At 35.4% G+C, this 13113-nt stretch overlaps 1 protein-coding gene across 38 annotated transcripts in view; it reads right to left on the bottom strand.

Moving 5' to 3' along the window:
• Nrxn1 (neurexin I) overlaps positions 1-13113 on the bottom strand; it is a 1059516-nt gene that overhangs the window by 955852 nt on the left and 90551 nt on the right. For 21 of the 38 annotated variants that reach the window (NM_020252.3, NM_001346957.1, XM_017317294.2 and 18 more), the window contains 3 exons: positions 5966-5983; positions 2620-2649; positions 1872-1883 (listed from right to left, as the gene is read on the bottom strand). The exons of 7 other annotated variants lie outside the window; for them this stretch is intronic. In NM_020252.3, coding sequence (NP_064648.3) covers positions 1872-1883; positions 2620-2649; positions 5966-5983 — 60 coding nt within the window. The remainder of the gene's footprint in view (positions 1-1871; positions 1884-2619; positions 2650-5965; positions 5984-13113) is intronic. 10 more of the 38 variants (NM_177284.2, XM_030249562.1, XM_030249558.1 and 7 more) reach the window with 5 other exon arrangements.

Raw genomic sequence — 13113 nt, forward strand, 5'->3', positions numbered from 1 at the left:
GCTACACATGATGCTGTTGTCTTACTAAGTTCTGCTCTATACGCTAACTTTTTCACGTGCTATGTTGACAGGCTGTGTCACAAAGTCACCGAAGTACTTTCTGATCTAGAATGTATATTTGATAAATTCATTCACAGATTAATAAAGTATGCTTTTTATTTTTATATATCTATAATCGTAATGGCAACTACTCTGATATTCAAAATACGCACCCCAATTTAACATCAAATACATACATCAAATATGAATGATCTTTTTAAAATAAATGAAATAGAATAATTAAGTGCTTTCCTCTGTGGCTTTGCATTGGAGAACAAAATTAGATAAAAAGTAATGAAATAAAAAATATTAGTAACGCATACCAAAAGAAATATTTGAGACTGACCCAGCAAAACTGGAGTGACATTCACCATTAATTACACCCAATAGATACCAGTTGGATAAAAAGATGAACTATTTCACATGTTTAGTTATATAATTAGCAAAGTATTTTTGATTTATTATTAAAATAGTTACTTAATATATGGATGAGAGCATATATTTAAAATCTTTGTTTATACATTCATACAAATATGTACATACACAGATGCAAACATTTTGTACTAACAGGAAAGCAAAACACAATTTCTTACATGTGATCTGAAACCCTGTGTCCATATATAGAAAAATGTGTAGAACATTGAGACCCACTCACTGGATTTGTCAGTTAGTGGAAGGGTGGCCTTGGGCAAAACGTTTAGGAAATGCCCCAGTGACTCATAGACCTTTGAGAGAACTAATGGAGCTAATATTGGCACAGTTACTACAGACTCAAAGCAAAATGCAGTTGTATAATTGGAAATGGCCAAACATGGTATGCTACCGACTTTCAGTATCCAAACATTCACTTCTAAAGCCTATTTTACAAATTTAAACTTAAATGTTACTTCTTAATGTTTGGCTCGTGTTCAGATGTTTTTTTGAAGCAAGTTTCATGCTAGATGATACAAATTCAAGAGGGTAAGGTTGTGAGCTCTCATCCTAATCACTACGCTAACTTGTAGCACATCACAAAGATTTATATAATTCTTGGAAACATCAAATTCCTGTACTTAAGAAAAATGATTTAAAGACAAAGGAAATATGAACTATAACACAATTTAAACAAATCATGGCAATTTTAAACATTTACCAGGGATGCCAGTCACTTTCTTTCTTTTAGTGACAACACTAAACAAAATGTAGATGGATCTAAATGTTGAATTGAACGTGCTTCTGATTTTTTATTCCACATTGTCAGAGTACTCATGCCTGTCTTACCAAGTGACACAAGAGTATGTAGCTGCTATTAAGATTCTTGAAGTTAGTATGCATAAAGAGCAAGCTTGCTTTATCTGTCTGTTTCTTTCACAATGCTGCATTTGGAACCACACAGTGTCAATGTGCTGCTATGGCATCTAGCAGCCAACGAGGAAAGAACCAGCGCAGTGTAACCCTGGAGCTGTGTGGTAATGACAATCAGATGGACAGGGTGGGTGTGCTCAGTCAGAGTTAAATGTTTGAGGAAGATATATTTATGATTACTACACTCTTCATTTGACTACCATTAAATGATATTTCAGGAACTAACACCACAACCTAGAACTAATATCTAAACATATTAATTATGAAAGCAACTGACATAAAAATAATCTAAAAAGCAAAACATGAAGATGGGAAGGGAAAGCAGAAAAAAATTTGATGGATTCTCTTACCTTGACTCCATAATTATTCATTAATACACATACCTACCGCCCAGTACCAATTATCAGTGTTAAAGGTCTACATACATTTCATATTCAGACATACTGTAATCCACACAGATGATACTAAAAAACAAAATAATGTAGTACCTTTACTTTTACCTATGCATTTGATGAAATGGGTCCATGAAGAAAGGATTTCCAGACAAAGAGAATAAAGAAGAGAAAAACAACAAGAAGAATTATGAATATATGTAAACGCACTGCTCTCTAAAATTAAACAAGACAAGAAAGAACGAACAATGTTTTGAAGACAAATAGAAAGGCAGTGCATACATTCTGAGAATTCTGCCTGGTTTACAGGAAGGTACATGCAAGGGATTGGAAGCCCATGCTCATGTGAAAGAAGGTTCCCAAAGGCCACAGGGAGAAAAGTATCAATTGCATGAAATGCTACAATCAGCACTCTGAAAAACAAAGGCAAAGCTGGCTGCATGTTTCCAAACTGCCATGCATGGATGAAAAATGGACTTTTGCTGTAGCAGCTTAGACTGGGTGTTTTCAGACTTTAGCTCCTAACTGCTCTTGGCTTTCCTTTACTGCACACACTCTTTCTATGTGTTCTTATAAGTGAAGATTCCAGTCACAGTTGTCTGTCTGATTTATTTGCAGATGTTATAGTGCAAGGGATGGAGGAAAACAAGTGTCACAGGAGCAAACTAATATCCAATCAACAAAAAGCAGACAAAACCATGAAAGAATGTGAACAAAAGCCATGGATTTCATTTGCAGCCACATCACTTCCAAGCATCCGCCCATACTTTGCAGCGATGGTTTGAAAGCAGCTACAGAGCAATAAAACACTGAGAGCAGAGTGGAGAAGGAGCAGAGCCCATACCTTGGTCGCCCATCATCAGGTGTGCCAGACCTTGAAGGGAAACAAGAGCACAGTCAGCAATAAACAAGGGAGCATGGGAAGGCAGGGTTGTCACGGTGACAAGAATCTTCAGTGACAGACATTGTGCTTCCTATGAGACATGTCTGTATCTCAGAGGCAAATCAAAAACATTCTTTGAACCCTTGGTTGGAATGCTTTGGGCCAAAGAGTTATAAAACTGCAGTTTATACACAAACACATGCTATGCTGTGTGTTCTAAGTATCAGAACAATCAAAAGATGAGATCATGATTCAAAATCCAACTGGTCCCTTAAACAGTATAGATGCCCTTCGTGCCCTCTGATAAAATTATTTGGAACACTGTCCCCATAGGTTCAGTGATGGAATTATATTCTATAAACTCCCGAGGAATATCTTTAACATGGGCTGGATCTGATCTTTTTCCTCTCACAAAAAAAAAAAAAAAAAAAAAAAAAAAAAAAAAAAAAAAGAAGAAGAAGAAGAAGAAGAAGAAAAAGAAAAATGAAAAGGGAAAAAAGAGCAGTTTCATAGTTCAATGGGGGTGGGAGTTTAGTCACATTGAAATGACCATGCAGAAATGTCACCTCATCTGACACATGTAGTAAGTGATTAAACTTGTTCAAATGAGAAAACAAGATAATTAGACATGCAGTTGAAAAACTTGGATTTAAGACACAATGTTTTTAAGAAACAACTGGTCAGATTTACATTGGTTCAATTATTTTTTCATATGAATCAAAATTATTTATCATTTTAATTAAATGTTGGTGTGTGTTCATGTTCCTTTGTGTAACTAAGCTATACAATGTAAGTGTATTGTCACCAAAATTTTTCTGTGGGATTATTAATTTTTCTAAAGAAAACTACGAATAGTCTTCCTGTTCTGATTGGTTTTTAAGCATATTCTTTATATGTAGCCTAGGCTACCCTCAACCACAGTCCTCATGTTTCAGCCTCTCAAAGTGTGCCATCATGCCTACCTCTGGGAGTTTTCTTAGTACAGTCTTTTGCCACCTAAAGCAGCATTTTTTACTGAAAAGCATAAATCGCTGTAGTTCAGTCCCAATTCAGAATAAAGCTATTATTCTTGGGTTTATTTCAAGGATTTGGTTTTCAATTGCTTGTCCTACTTCAGTTCTGTTTGAATCTCTGAGCATAGGAGCATCAGGCACAGTTTCCTTGATCTTTTCCAAACTCTCAAGTGTATTCTGATATCTGGGTAGGGTAGATATAGTTAGAAATTATCATTAATCACAACATTATGTAAAAACTACTAAGGTGAAGTGTGATGTTTCAACAAAAATAATCATAAGGCAAATAAAAATATCTTTATATGGTGATTAGTTCTATGCTCTAGATGGTAAAGAAGTTGTTCATTTGTTAGGTTTTAATTTTTTTCATTTAATTTCACTTTTAGTATACACTTCTACCATAATCGAATGTTTGCATTTCTCTGTAAGATCTAACTTTTATGGAGATCTTGGTTTTAGAAATTATACTTAGAATTTTGTGGGGGCTTTGACACTGCATTTAAAAAGAAAAAAAATAATATCCCCTCACCCCGTTGATTCCTATTCCCCCTGTTGGATTTCTAACTCTTAAGAGAGTTTGGCTTCATCCTTAAAGACACATAGTAAACTATAATTTAATAAATTTATTAAAACAGATTACGGGCTTAGATTTCATGTATCTTATCAATGCTTTGCCCCAAATTAGTCTGTGCTTACAAAGAAGTATTCATACTGATTAGGTTGAGTTTAAAGCTCATTAAAGATTCAAAGAGAGGAAAAGAAGGAGGAACATTTTACAAAATGGTTTCAAAACGCAAAAGAAATTTTTACAAATTTCAAATTTAATTAAAGGCACAAGTATATGTTCACACAATTAAAATTTTGGGACAAAATATTCAAAAGTGATATAAAGGCCAACAGTTGGGGAAAATGTTGCATGGTTTCTTCAGAAGTATTTGTTTATTTTGTTCAATTCAAGGAACAGTTCAGTTATAATTGATTTCTATGAAAGATTGGCAAATTTGCTGACCAATCAGACTATTGATCAAAAATATATTACAATGAAGTCTTCTTTTCCATGAGAAATGACCTCTTAGTCACCTCAATTGTAATAATCTGTCATGTTCACTATAGCCCTTTTGTAGGAAATCCTTCAACTGTAGAAAAGCAGTTGTTTGTATGGAATGACAATGACTGCATTTCAAACTACAGCAGCCAGGTAAATTATGTTAAATGCCTTGTCATGACACATGGCGGTTCACACATTACTTGCAACTGTTAATGCTGCAATTATAGAACATGAGATAGCCAGGGGCAGTTGCATGCAGAAGTAAAGGGAAGCAGATGTCTGTGAGATTGAGGATAGCATTTTCTACAGGTTGAGCAATACAGAAAGACCATTCTTAAAAAATATGCATGGAATAATGAAAAACTTTCCTGTGTCTATTATTCTGCAACAACCAATACTTTTGTGTGTTTATCCTTCTAAGACTGTGGCTATTTTATTCAATTTATTTAACAATAAAATGTTGAAAATGTTTGTAGAAACCAATGGTTTTATATATATATCACTTTCTCAAAATTCCATGGCTGAGATTATCTAAGAAAACTCAGTAACGACAGTTTTAACACATACTTAATGTTACACATTTACTTACCCACTTTATTATGATAGGGCTGGGAGCTTTCATTTCCACTGGTAATGACTTGTATTTCAGTCTAAATTCATGCATTTTATGTATTCTCAGTGTTTTATCCATTACTTTTGATAATTCAAATCATTTGAAAAAAATGAAGGAGTTTTAAATGACAGAATTGTAAACATTTCTGACAGGAAAGAAACCACTTTGTTCCCTCAAGCAGAAAAAAAAAAGGAAAGAAAGAAAAGAAACAAAGAGAGAAAGAAAGAAAGAAGGAAGGAAAGAAAAAAATAAAAGAATGGATACATGATCATGCACTGTGTTGGAAACTGCCAACAAAACAAAACAAAACAAAACAAAAAAACCCACTTTCTTTGAAAAAAAAAAAGAAGTAGCTCTGTAAAATTTGTTCATACAGAACACTGCATTAAATATTCTAAGACTTATATGGGTTTGTGAAACGTATTAGACATTAGAAATAAGATTGAAGGGGATTTTACCCTAAGACTAGTGGCACTGAGAGTGCATATGTGTTCTATATGCAAAGTGATATGCAACTAGAAGCCAAGAGATTTTCAGAAAGGTCAACTTACCGTCTATATTCGAGATGAAATCTATTAATACTGAGAAAATAAAAACAAACAGGAATTGGAAAATAAGGTAGAAAGCACCCACCTTCCACATTGTTGTCTTCTGAAAGCACATGACAAGGAAGGAGAGAAAAGGAAAAACATTCATTAAGCAGCATGCAGACTGGACCTTGCCTTTGCATGTCTTCCTCATGCAAGGCACCAAACACATCATGCAAAGTGCTCTGTCATTGTCATTCAAGGGGAAAAACAAAACCACAGGGGAGCAGGTTCCCTCCCATTGGTGGCGTTTACAGACAAAATCACAAGAGCAGTCAGGTTCTGAACAAAGGATTGTTTGTTAATGAGTCTCAGTGCTCCATGTAAAGCAAACTGTATTGTGACTTCAGGTTTCTGGCAAAGTCCTTCCAGGCAATTTTAAAAAGCTTTTTATTTTTATTTTTCAGTAGTCCTAAAAGGCTTTATTTCTATATATTGATCTGGATCTCTTTTTAAAAGTAAGAAAACAAAACACTGAAAATAGCTGTGAAATTTCACCCAAAGTTACTCTCCTCTGTCAAATGTGTTATGCACTGTCCTTTGCATTCGAATGCTTTTAATATATTCCCTAGAATAATACAGTGGATGTAAGCAACGGATATTTACAATTTATTTGGTTTACTTGTTAGAAGGTCAAATTTTATTATATAGACAGTATGCTATAATTTATTAAGATAGTATTGAAAATATGGTGAATAGAAAAAGTGGCCATTGCAGAAGTGCATCAACCAGGCTCTCTGTGACTTTGTCATGTTGTAGTTCTTTGTGGAACAAGACTGCGAATGCCATTAAGCGAAAGCTAATGTTTAATGAGGTTCTTTTGTGTTTGCACATACCTATTTGGTATTTATATCTATAATATTTAAAATATATTTTATATGTGTACATATATATGAACACATAAAACACACATACAACTTTTAAATATATGTAATATGTAACCCATTTCAATGTACACAGTTTAAACTGATTAATACTTGTTCAGCAATAAAAACCAGTTTGACATATGGGACTTGGCAGATAGGACTAAAGTGGAAGGGATGGCTGTCTCAAGAACTCAGGGCAAAATCTAGGTTTTAATGGTCAACAAAACATCTTAGTACTTAGTTATAGTGAACGTCCTTCTGGTGTCATTTTTTTATGTGTTTAATTAACTGGATATTATACATGGGTCATTTAAACAATAGTAGTTTAGAAACTAAAGCAATATGCACATAGTAATCTAAGGATAAGTTTAAGTGATACTTTTCCAGTGGATGAAGTGATCAACAAATTTAAAATTATGATTTTGTTTGAATTAAAACACATAGAACCTGAAATAGACAAGTATATTAATTCTTTTTAATATTAAGAGACTCTCATTAGTTGATTAGTGGGGACACAATATGTTATAGCAATACTTGGTTTGCTAAAGCTTATTTTGAAAGAAACGTTTTTTTTAAAAAATTCAAATATTTGTTGTTTTTTAAATATTTTGCTTTTCAATTTACTATATAGAGTGAATTCATTACTTATAGATAGGAATTCTGATGTGACATAAGCAAAAATATTTAAATGTTACTTTGCTTCTGTAATTTAGAAATATAAAAATGATTATAATGTTTGGGGTATTTAAACCAGTGCCTCTGTAAATCTATTTCCTACTTAAGTCATTTTTGAAATATTACTCAATAACTTCATAAAGTAAAAGAAACCCTTCATGTTTGAGGAAAATCATTTCCACTAATATTACTGAACTGCTGTAGGGAAAAGAAGAGCACAGTAGTGACTTAGGCTAAGATTGTTGGGTCCATCCAAAAGCCACAGATTCTTTTACTGCTAGAAGAGAAAAAGGCTCAAAGGTAGTGTGTGGATCATGTCCTGACATTCAGATTTTCTCCATTCTTACTCAGAGAATATGAATAACTGAAGGGCCTCTGGTATGAAAATTCAACTTGGGCCCAATGTGCAACCAATCCTGACCTGTGTACGTTAAGAAAATTTGTCTCAGAATATTTGGATTTCCCGAAGAGCTAAGGTATTAGTTCAAAATATAAGGGGATATATTAACTTCATGTAAAACATGCAGAAGAAAGATGGCTTTGCCTTGTTTCTATAATTTTCAGATTTAATAACAACTAACATTGACACACACACACACCCCAAACAAAACAAAACAGAAAAGAAAAGAAATAGAAAGCAAAATGCTAACGTTCTCTCCTTCCATTCTGCACTACACTCTGGTGCCCATTTCTCGACTATGATCAGCTCCGATTCGTGGATCTGAGGCTCGGCTGTGCAGTATTTCAAGTGCTGCTGCAACTGTAACTTATCAATCCATCCCCAGGCATTTTCTTCTTCTCTAGCCCTCTAGCCTGTTCTTTCATGGAACAGTGTATGCTGAATTAGAAGAAATTTTGTTTTTTCTTTTCAACTTCAGCAAGTGTGTGTATGCTGTTATGCAAACAAATGCTATCTGGGTTTTGACCAGCAACAGGAAGGAACTGAGTTTTGGCATTCTGCAGTGTACAGGGGTGGCAGTTGACTTTCAGTTTAATGGGAAGTAAAAAGTGATCAAGCTGGCTTTACCTGTAAGCCTTGTCAAGTGAGGACAAATCTCTCACGTGTAAAAACCCTGGATTCTTAGTTTTGCAGATCTAATTGTACTAGTGCATGGGCAGGTCTTGCAGTAACCAACTCTACTGTTATTACTCTGTAATTTATGAAAACCTTGCTTTTGTACTCCCTAGCTGTATAAAAGTTAGAAATTGAAACCTTTAAAAAATTTCCATTTCATTTCTTTAAAGCAAGCTTCTCTCAAGCAAATGGGTATCAAATATTTCATGCTAGAAATGATATCTATGTGCTGTCAGAAAGGGAACCAGCAGAATACTGTCTGGTGTCTCTTTAAGTTACGACTGCAGTGTAGCTATTGACATTTTGGTTCTTTTGCTCCTAGCTTGTAAGAATGCATGGACAGAAAAAGAGCCTTGACAATAGCACAAAGAAGCTGCTTCCCTGTGGTATCAAGACCTGAGCTGCCTTCAGTGTGGTTTTGAGATCGAAGTTGGGCCCACAAGGAACAAATAGAAGATGAACATCTGGCATCTCAGTCTTTATTTGGTGTCTGTCTCCTTTCCTTTGTGCCAGGTCACATTCCTACTTGAGTCTGCCTATTTAATACAGGTCATCCTTCTTCAAGGCTGAAATTGCACAGATAAGCCACTGTTTTAAACTAGTCACCTGGGATTCCAAGAGGAGCCAGATATCTAGGGATATCTAGGACAGACACCTCATCCCTCTCCCTATCCTGAGCCCACACCCCTTCTCTTCCTTCCAACAGATCCATGCATGGAAATTCTCCATGAAGGTGGCACTACTAAAATAGTTACAGTGTAGGAACTAGAGTCTCTCCCCACAGGTGATGGTAATGGCTGTCAGTTTATGGAAACATCTTGAAGGACAGGCTGAGACAATCATGGACCTTAATAGGACCATGCCATTGATAAAGATCACTTAACTGTGCATATCACTTGCATTCTAGTGAACTTAAAATTCAAGGTGGCTTTGCTAAAGTGGACCTGAGAACACAAGAAGCTCTCATAGCTTTCTCTTTCCTTTGTTTTCTCCATTACTGGCCTATAATTAGCATGCTGATGAAGGTGCTGAAACCGAAGCTATTTAGACTGCTTTAGCCCCTTTTTGGCCTAAAAAATCTGTTACAGTTTCTGCCTTTAATACTAAGTCTATACATCTAGAAAAAGAAAAATAAATAAGAAAATGAATGTATTTGTTTCAGTATGCCCCCCCGCCAACCTCCTCAAAAAATAAAATACTGAATCTTGCAGAGCAAACAGAGTTTGGAATAAAATGTCACAAATAACACTTTCTGGCATATTCTATCAATTTGTTGAATACTGTGAACATCCTCATCTAGATGTGCAGCAGTGGTCAGTTTGTGTGCCGCTGCAGACCTGAATGTTTGGCCAACAAAGCTACCAGGAACCACCCAGGCATATGCTCTTCTGCACTTAGGTTTCCTCCTTTTCTTTCATTTGCCTGTGATTGGCTCCCTTCATTGTCCTTAACTCTCTTTCTCTTCCATGCAAACTGGCACTAGTAAGGTAACTTGTCACACAGATGTGATACTGGGGCTGGTGATAACAAGCAACAGGAACAAAACGACACTTCTACTCCCTGGGCCATGCAATGAATCTGGAACATCCATCCTCTCATTTTCTAGCTCCTCACACTGCTTCTTCAGACTTTACCCTTATTGCAGGGACCGAATTCCAGGATGAAAGGGTCTGGTTCCCATGGTGGCACAGGATGGAGCTTGCTTTTATTTCCTTTAGTGTTGGCAGTGAAAGCCTTTAGAAAACCTCAATAGTCTGAGGATGCTTCAAGGACTAAGAAATGGAGGGAATCATGGAGACTATGGATTTATGTAGCGCTCAGCCAGAGGAAGAGAAACACTGGCCAGAGCAAGAGGAGCTTCAAACAGAAAATGAGGCTTAAACATCCAGTACGGATACTCACAAGAGGAAGGAAACAGCTCTGGGCAAGAATTGGGCAAATTACAAAGCATTTTTTTAAAAAACAGATGGCCTCGGCTCCTGTTCCAAAATCACACAAATAAGCACTTAGCCAAGGTTTTCTCAACAGCCTGTTCTGAGTCCTGATCCTGGGCCATGAGTGCAGCCAACTCCTTCACTGCTCAGGAGAGAAAGGAAAGCTACAGATCAAGTACAGCTGGAGAGAGATGAGCCCAGCTTTGCTAACACTTTTTAGAAATTAAAGAGACCTGGGTATGCAATTCAAAATGTTCTATCTCAGAGTTGAGGCTCATACAGACTAGTGAGAGGGTGAGGACAAGGGCAGCAGAAAGCACAGGGGAGCGCTTAGTCTGTTGTGGTACTGATGCTGTTGAAACAGTTGTGGGAACTTCTCAATGATTGCTCAAACTACTATAAAACATATTCAGCAATTCCTACATTATAAGCTCATTGCTTTACATTAGAGGCCATTGCAAGTGTTTTCTGGTTTGTTTTCTTTAGTTTTGAATAAAAAGTGACTTCCACCTTGGTATTTGCACATTCATGTCAGGAGTTGAACTTAGAAATGAGACATTGCATGAAATGGTTATGACACTGTCTGCTATGCATCTGGCCAAGCCATTCAACCACACTGAGATTAATTATTGAGTAATAAGTGTCTTACATATGAGATTGACAGGTAACACTGAGTAGTGTTTCTCAAGAGTTTCCCTGCCTGAGCTGTGCCACCATGATCAAAATGGTCCAAAGAAAGCTATACCAGATGAGCAAGGTCTACCCTTCTGAGAGTCTGAAATAAGAATATTTAACAAGCCTAAAGAAAAGCTCTGGGACCAGAGTGGGAGATAATTTTGAATGTGTCTGCTCATGGTTCTAGGTACACCTGGGATGCCAGCACTCAGTGTAGCTTTCTCTACAATCAGATCAATAGCAGTCTTCTGGCCTGTGTGTCTGTAATACAGAATGCCGTACAGTCTACCTTGATTTTCGCAGTGTTGACATATTTCTATGTCACCAAATTCCAGGAAGGAGGCTGACCCTTTTCTAAAGAAAACATTGACCATCTCTGAGATGGTCAGGGTTTTGTTGTTGTTCATAAATCACTACCACAGAAATCTTATAATACTTGTGACTATTTGTCTAGATTTGGGTTCTTAGAACAGTCTAAACACTTATGTTGAATTTTTCTAAGAAAAAGAAAAAAATTTTTGGAATGAAATTCAGAGAAGTTTGCATAAAACATGACTAAACCATATTATAGAAAGAAATCTAAATTTAGTGCTTAACAAATTAAATTTGCATATATTGCATAAAATAAAGCTGTTTATATAATATCACTGACTTACCAATTAGGTATTTTATATGTACAGAAAACTAGAATTTATTTTGAAGTAAGAACTGTTTCAAGTTGTTATTTTAAATTCATTAACAGTTATGCATATTTATTAAATATTTAAAAAAGAAAATACACTGAATAATAAAAGGGCTTTCTAAACTCCTTAGAAGTTTTCATTGTTCATGTTGCTTTGTGTGCAAAATTCAAGGTATTTGCAAGAACTGGTATTTATGGTTAATGTAAAAATTTTGTAGAAAACCCTAAAACACATCTAAATTTATTTTCTTCTTGTTAAGGTAATTAGATCAGATTTAAAACTTCCCAGAAGCTCTCAGTTCAGACTAAAATATTGCTAATAAAACAACAAATAGCTAATGATATTTTAGTGTAGATTATTGAACCAGGAAGAAAACAGGTGTGAAGAGCTCCTCCTTGCTCTACAAGTGAAAATCATTTAGACGATGACAGCAAGGTGTTTAAACATATCCAGTCACCCTTTTCAGGTAAACATCAATGCAATACCAACAGACTCAAAGAGACAGAGGTAATATTTGTAAATTGGCAGTTTTCCAGAAACTGTTGCTCCTATATCCTAAACATAATAATTGAAATCAAGGTAAACTAAAACTTTATTCTTTATATCAACCATTCCAATGAAAGTGGAAAACAATGAGAAACACTGTACATTTTTTAAAACTCTGAGTAAATTAATGTTAAGAAATTCTTAAGGGATGTGGTCCCTATAGTCTGCGAAAAGGAGGATAAAACTAAGGAACTAACAGCAGAATACTCGTCACCATTTTTCATGTGCTACTACTAACAGCTTTAACCATCATGTAGTGAGGTCTCTAAACCTGAGTGACTTACCCAAGTCATGCAGAGAGCTCAAGGAACAGGGAGACTCTATGGAAACCGAACTGTACTTGTCAAGTTGAAAGTAGCAGGAACATTGCGGTTAAAACTCTCTTAATTAATTGAAAAAAATTGTTGATTTTCTAAAGTTGAAGAAAATATTGAAAAATAATTTACCATTCTTCCTACACTGTTAGCACATCTAGAAAAATCTTTGCTTTATCATCAATGGTAAGGCTGAGATTCCTAATTGTATTTATTCATAAGCATTCTAACTGCTTAAAATGAAGGGGAGAATAGTCTACAAATTTTTACTGTCTTTAAAACTTAAAAGAAACCTAGCATTTCTTATACAGACCCAAATACCTGGCTTTCTTTGAAAAACATTATAATAACTTTTGGTTGAAAGTCTATTTTATTGGATATTATGATTACAACTCTAGCTTGCTTCCTGGGACCATTTGCTTGGAA

The sequence above is a fragment of the Mus musculus genome, chromosome 17 (genome assembly GCF_000001635.26).
Source record: "Mus musculus strain C57BL/6J chromosome 17, GRCm38.p6 C57BL/6J".
Lineage (NCBI taxonomy): Eukaryota > Metazoa > Chordata > Mammalia > Rodentia > Muridae > Mus > Mus musculus.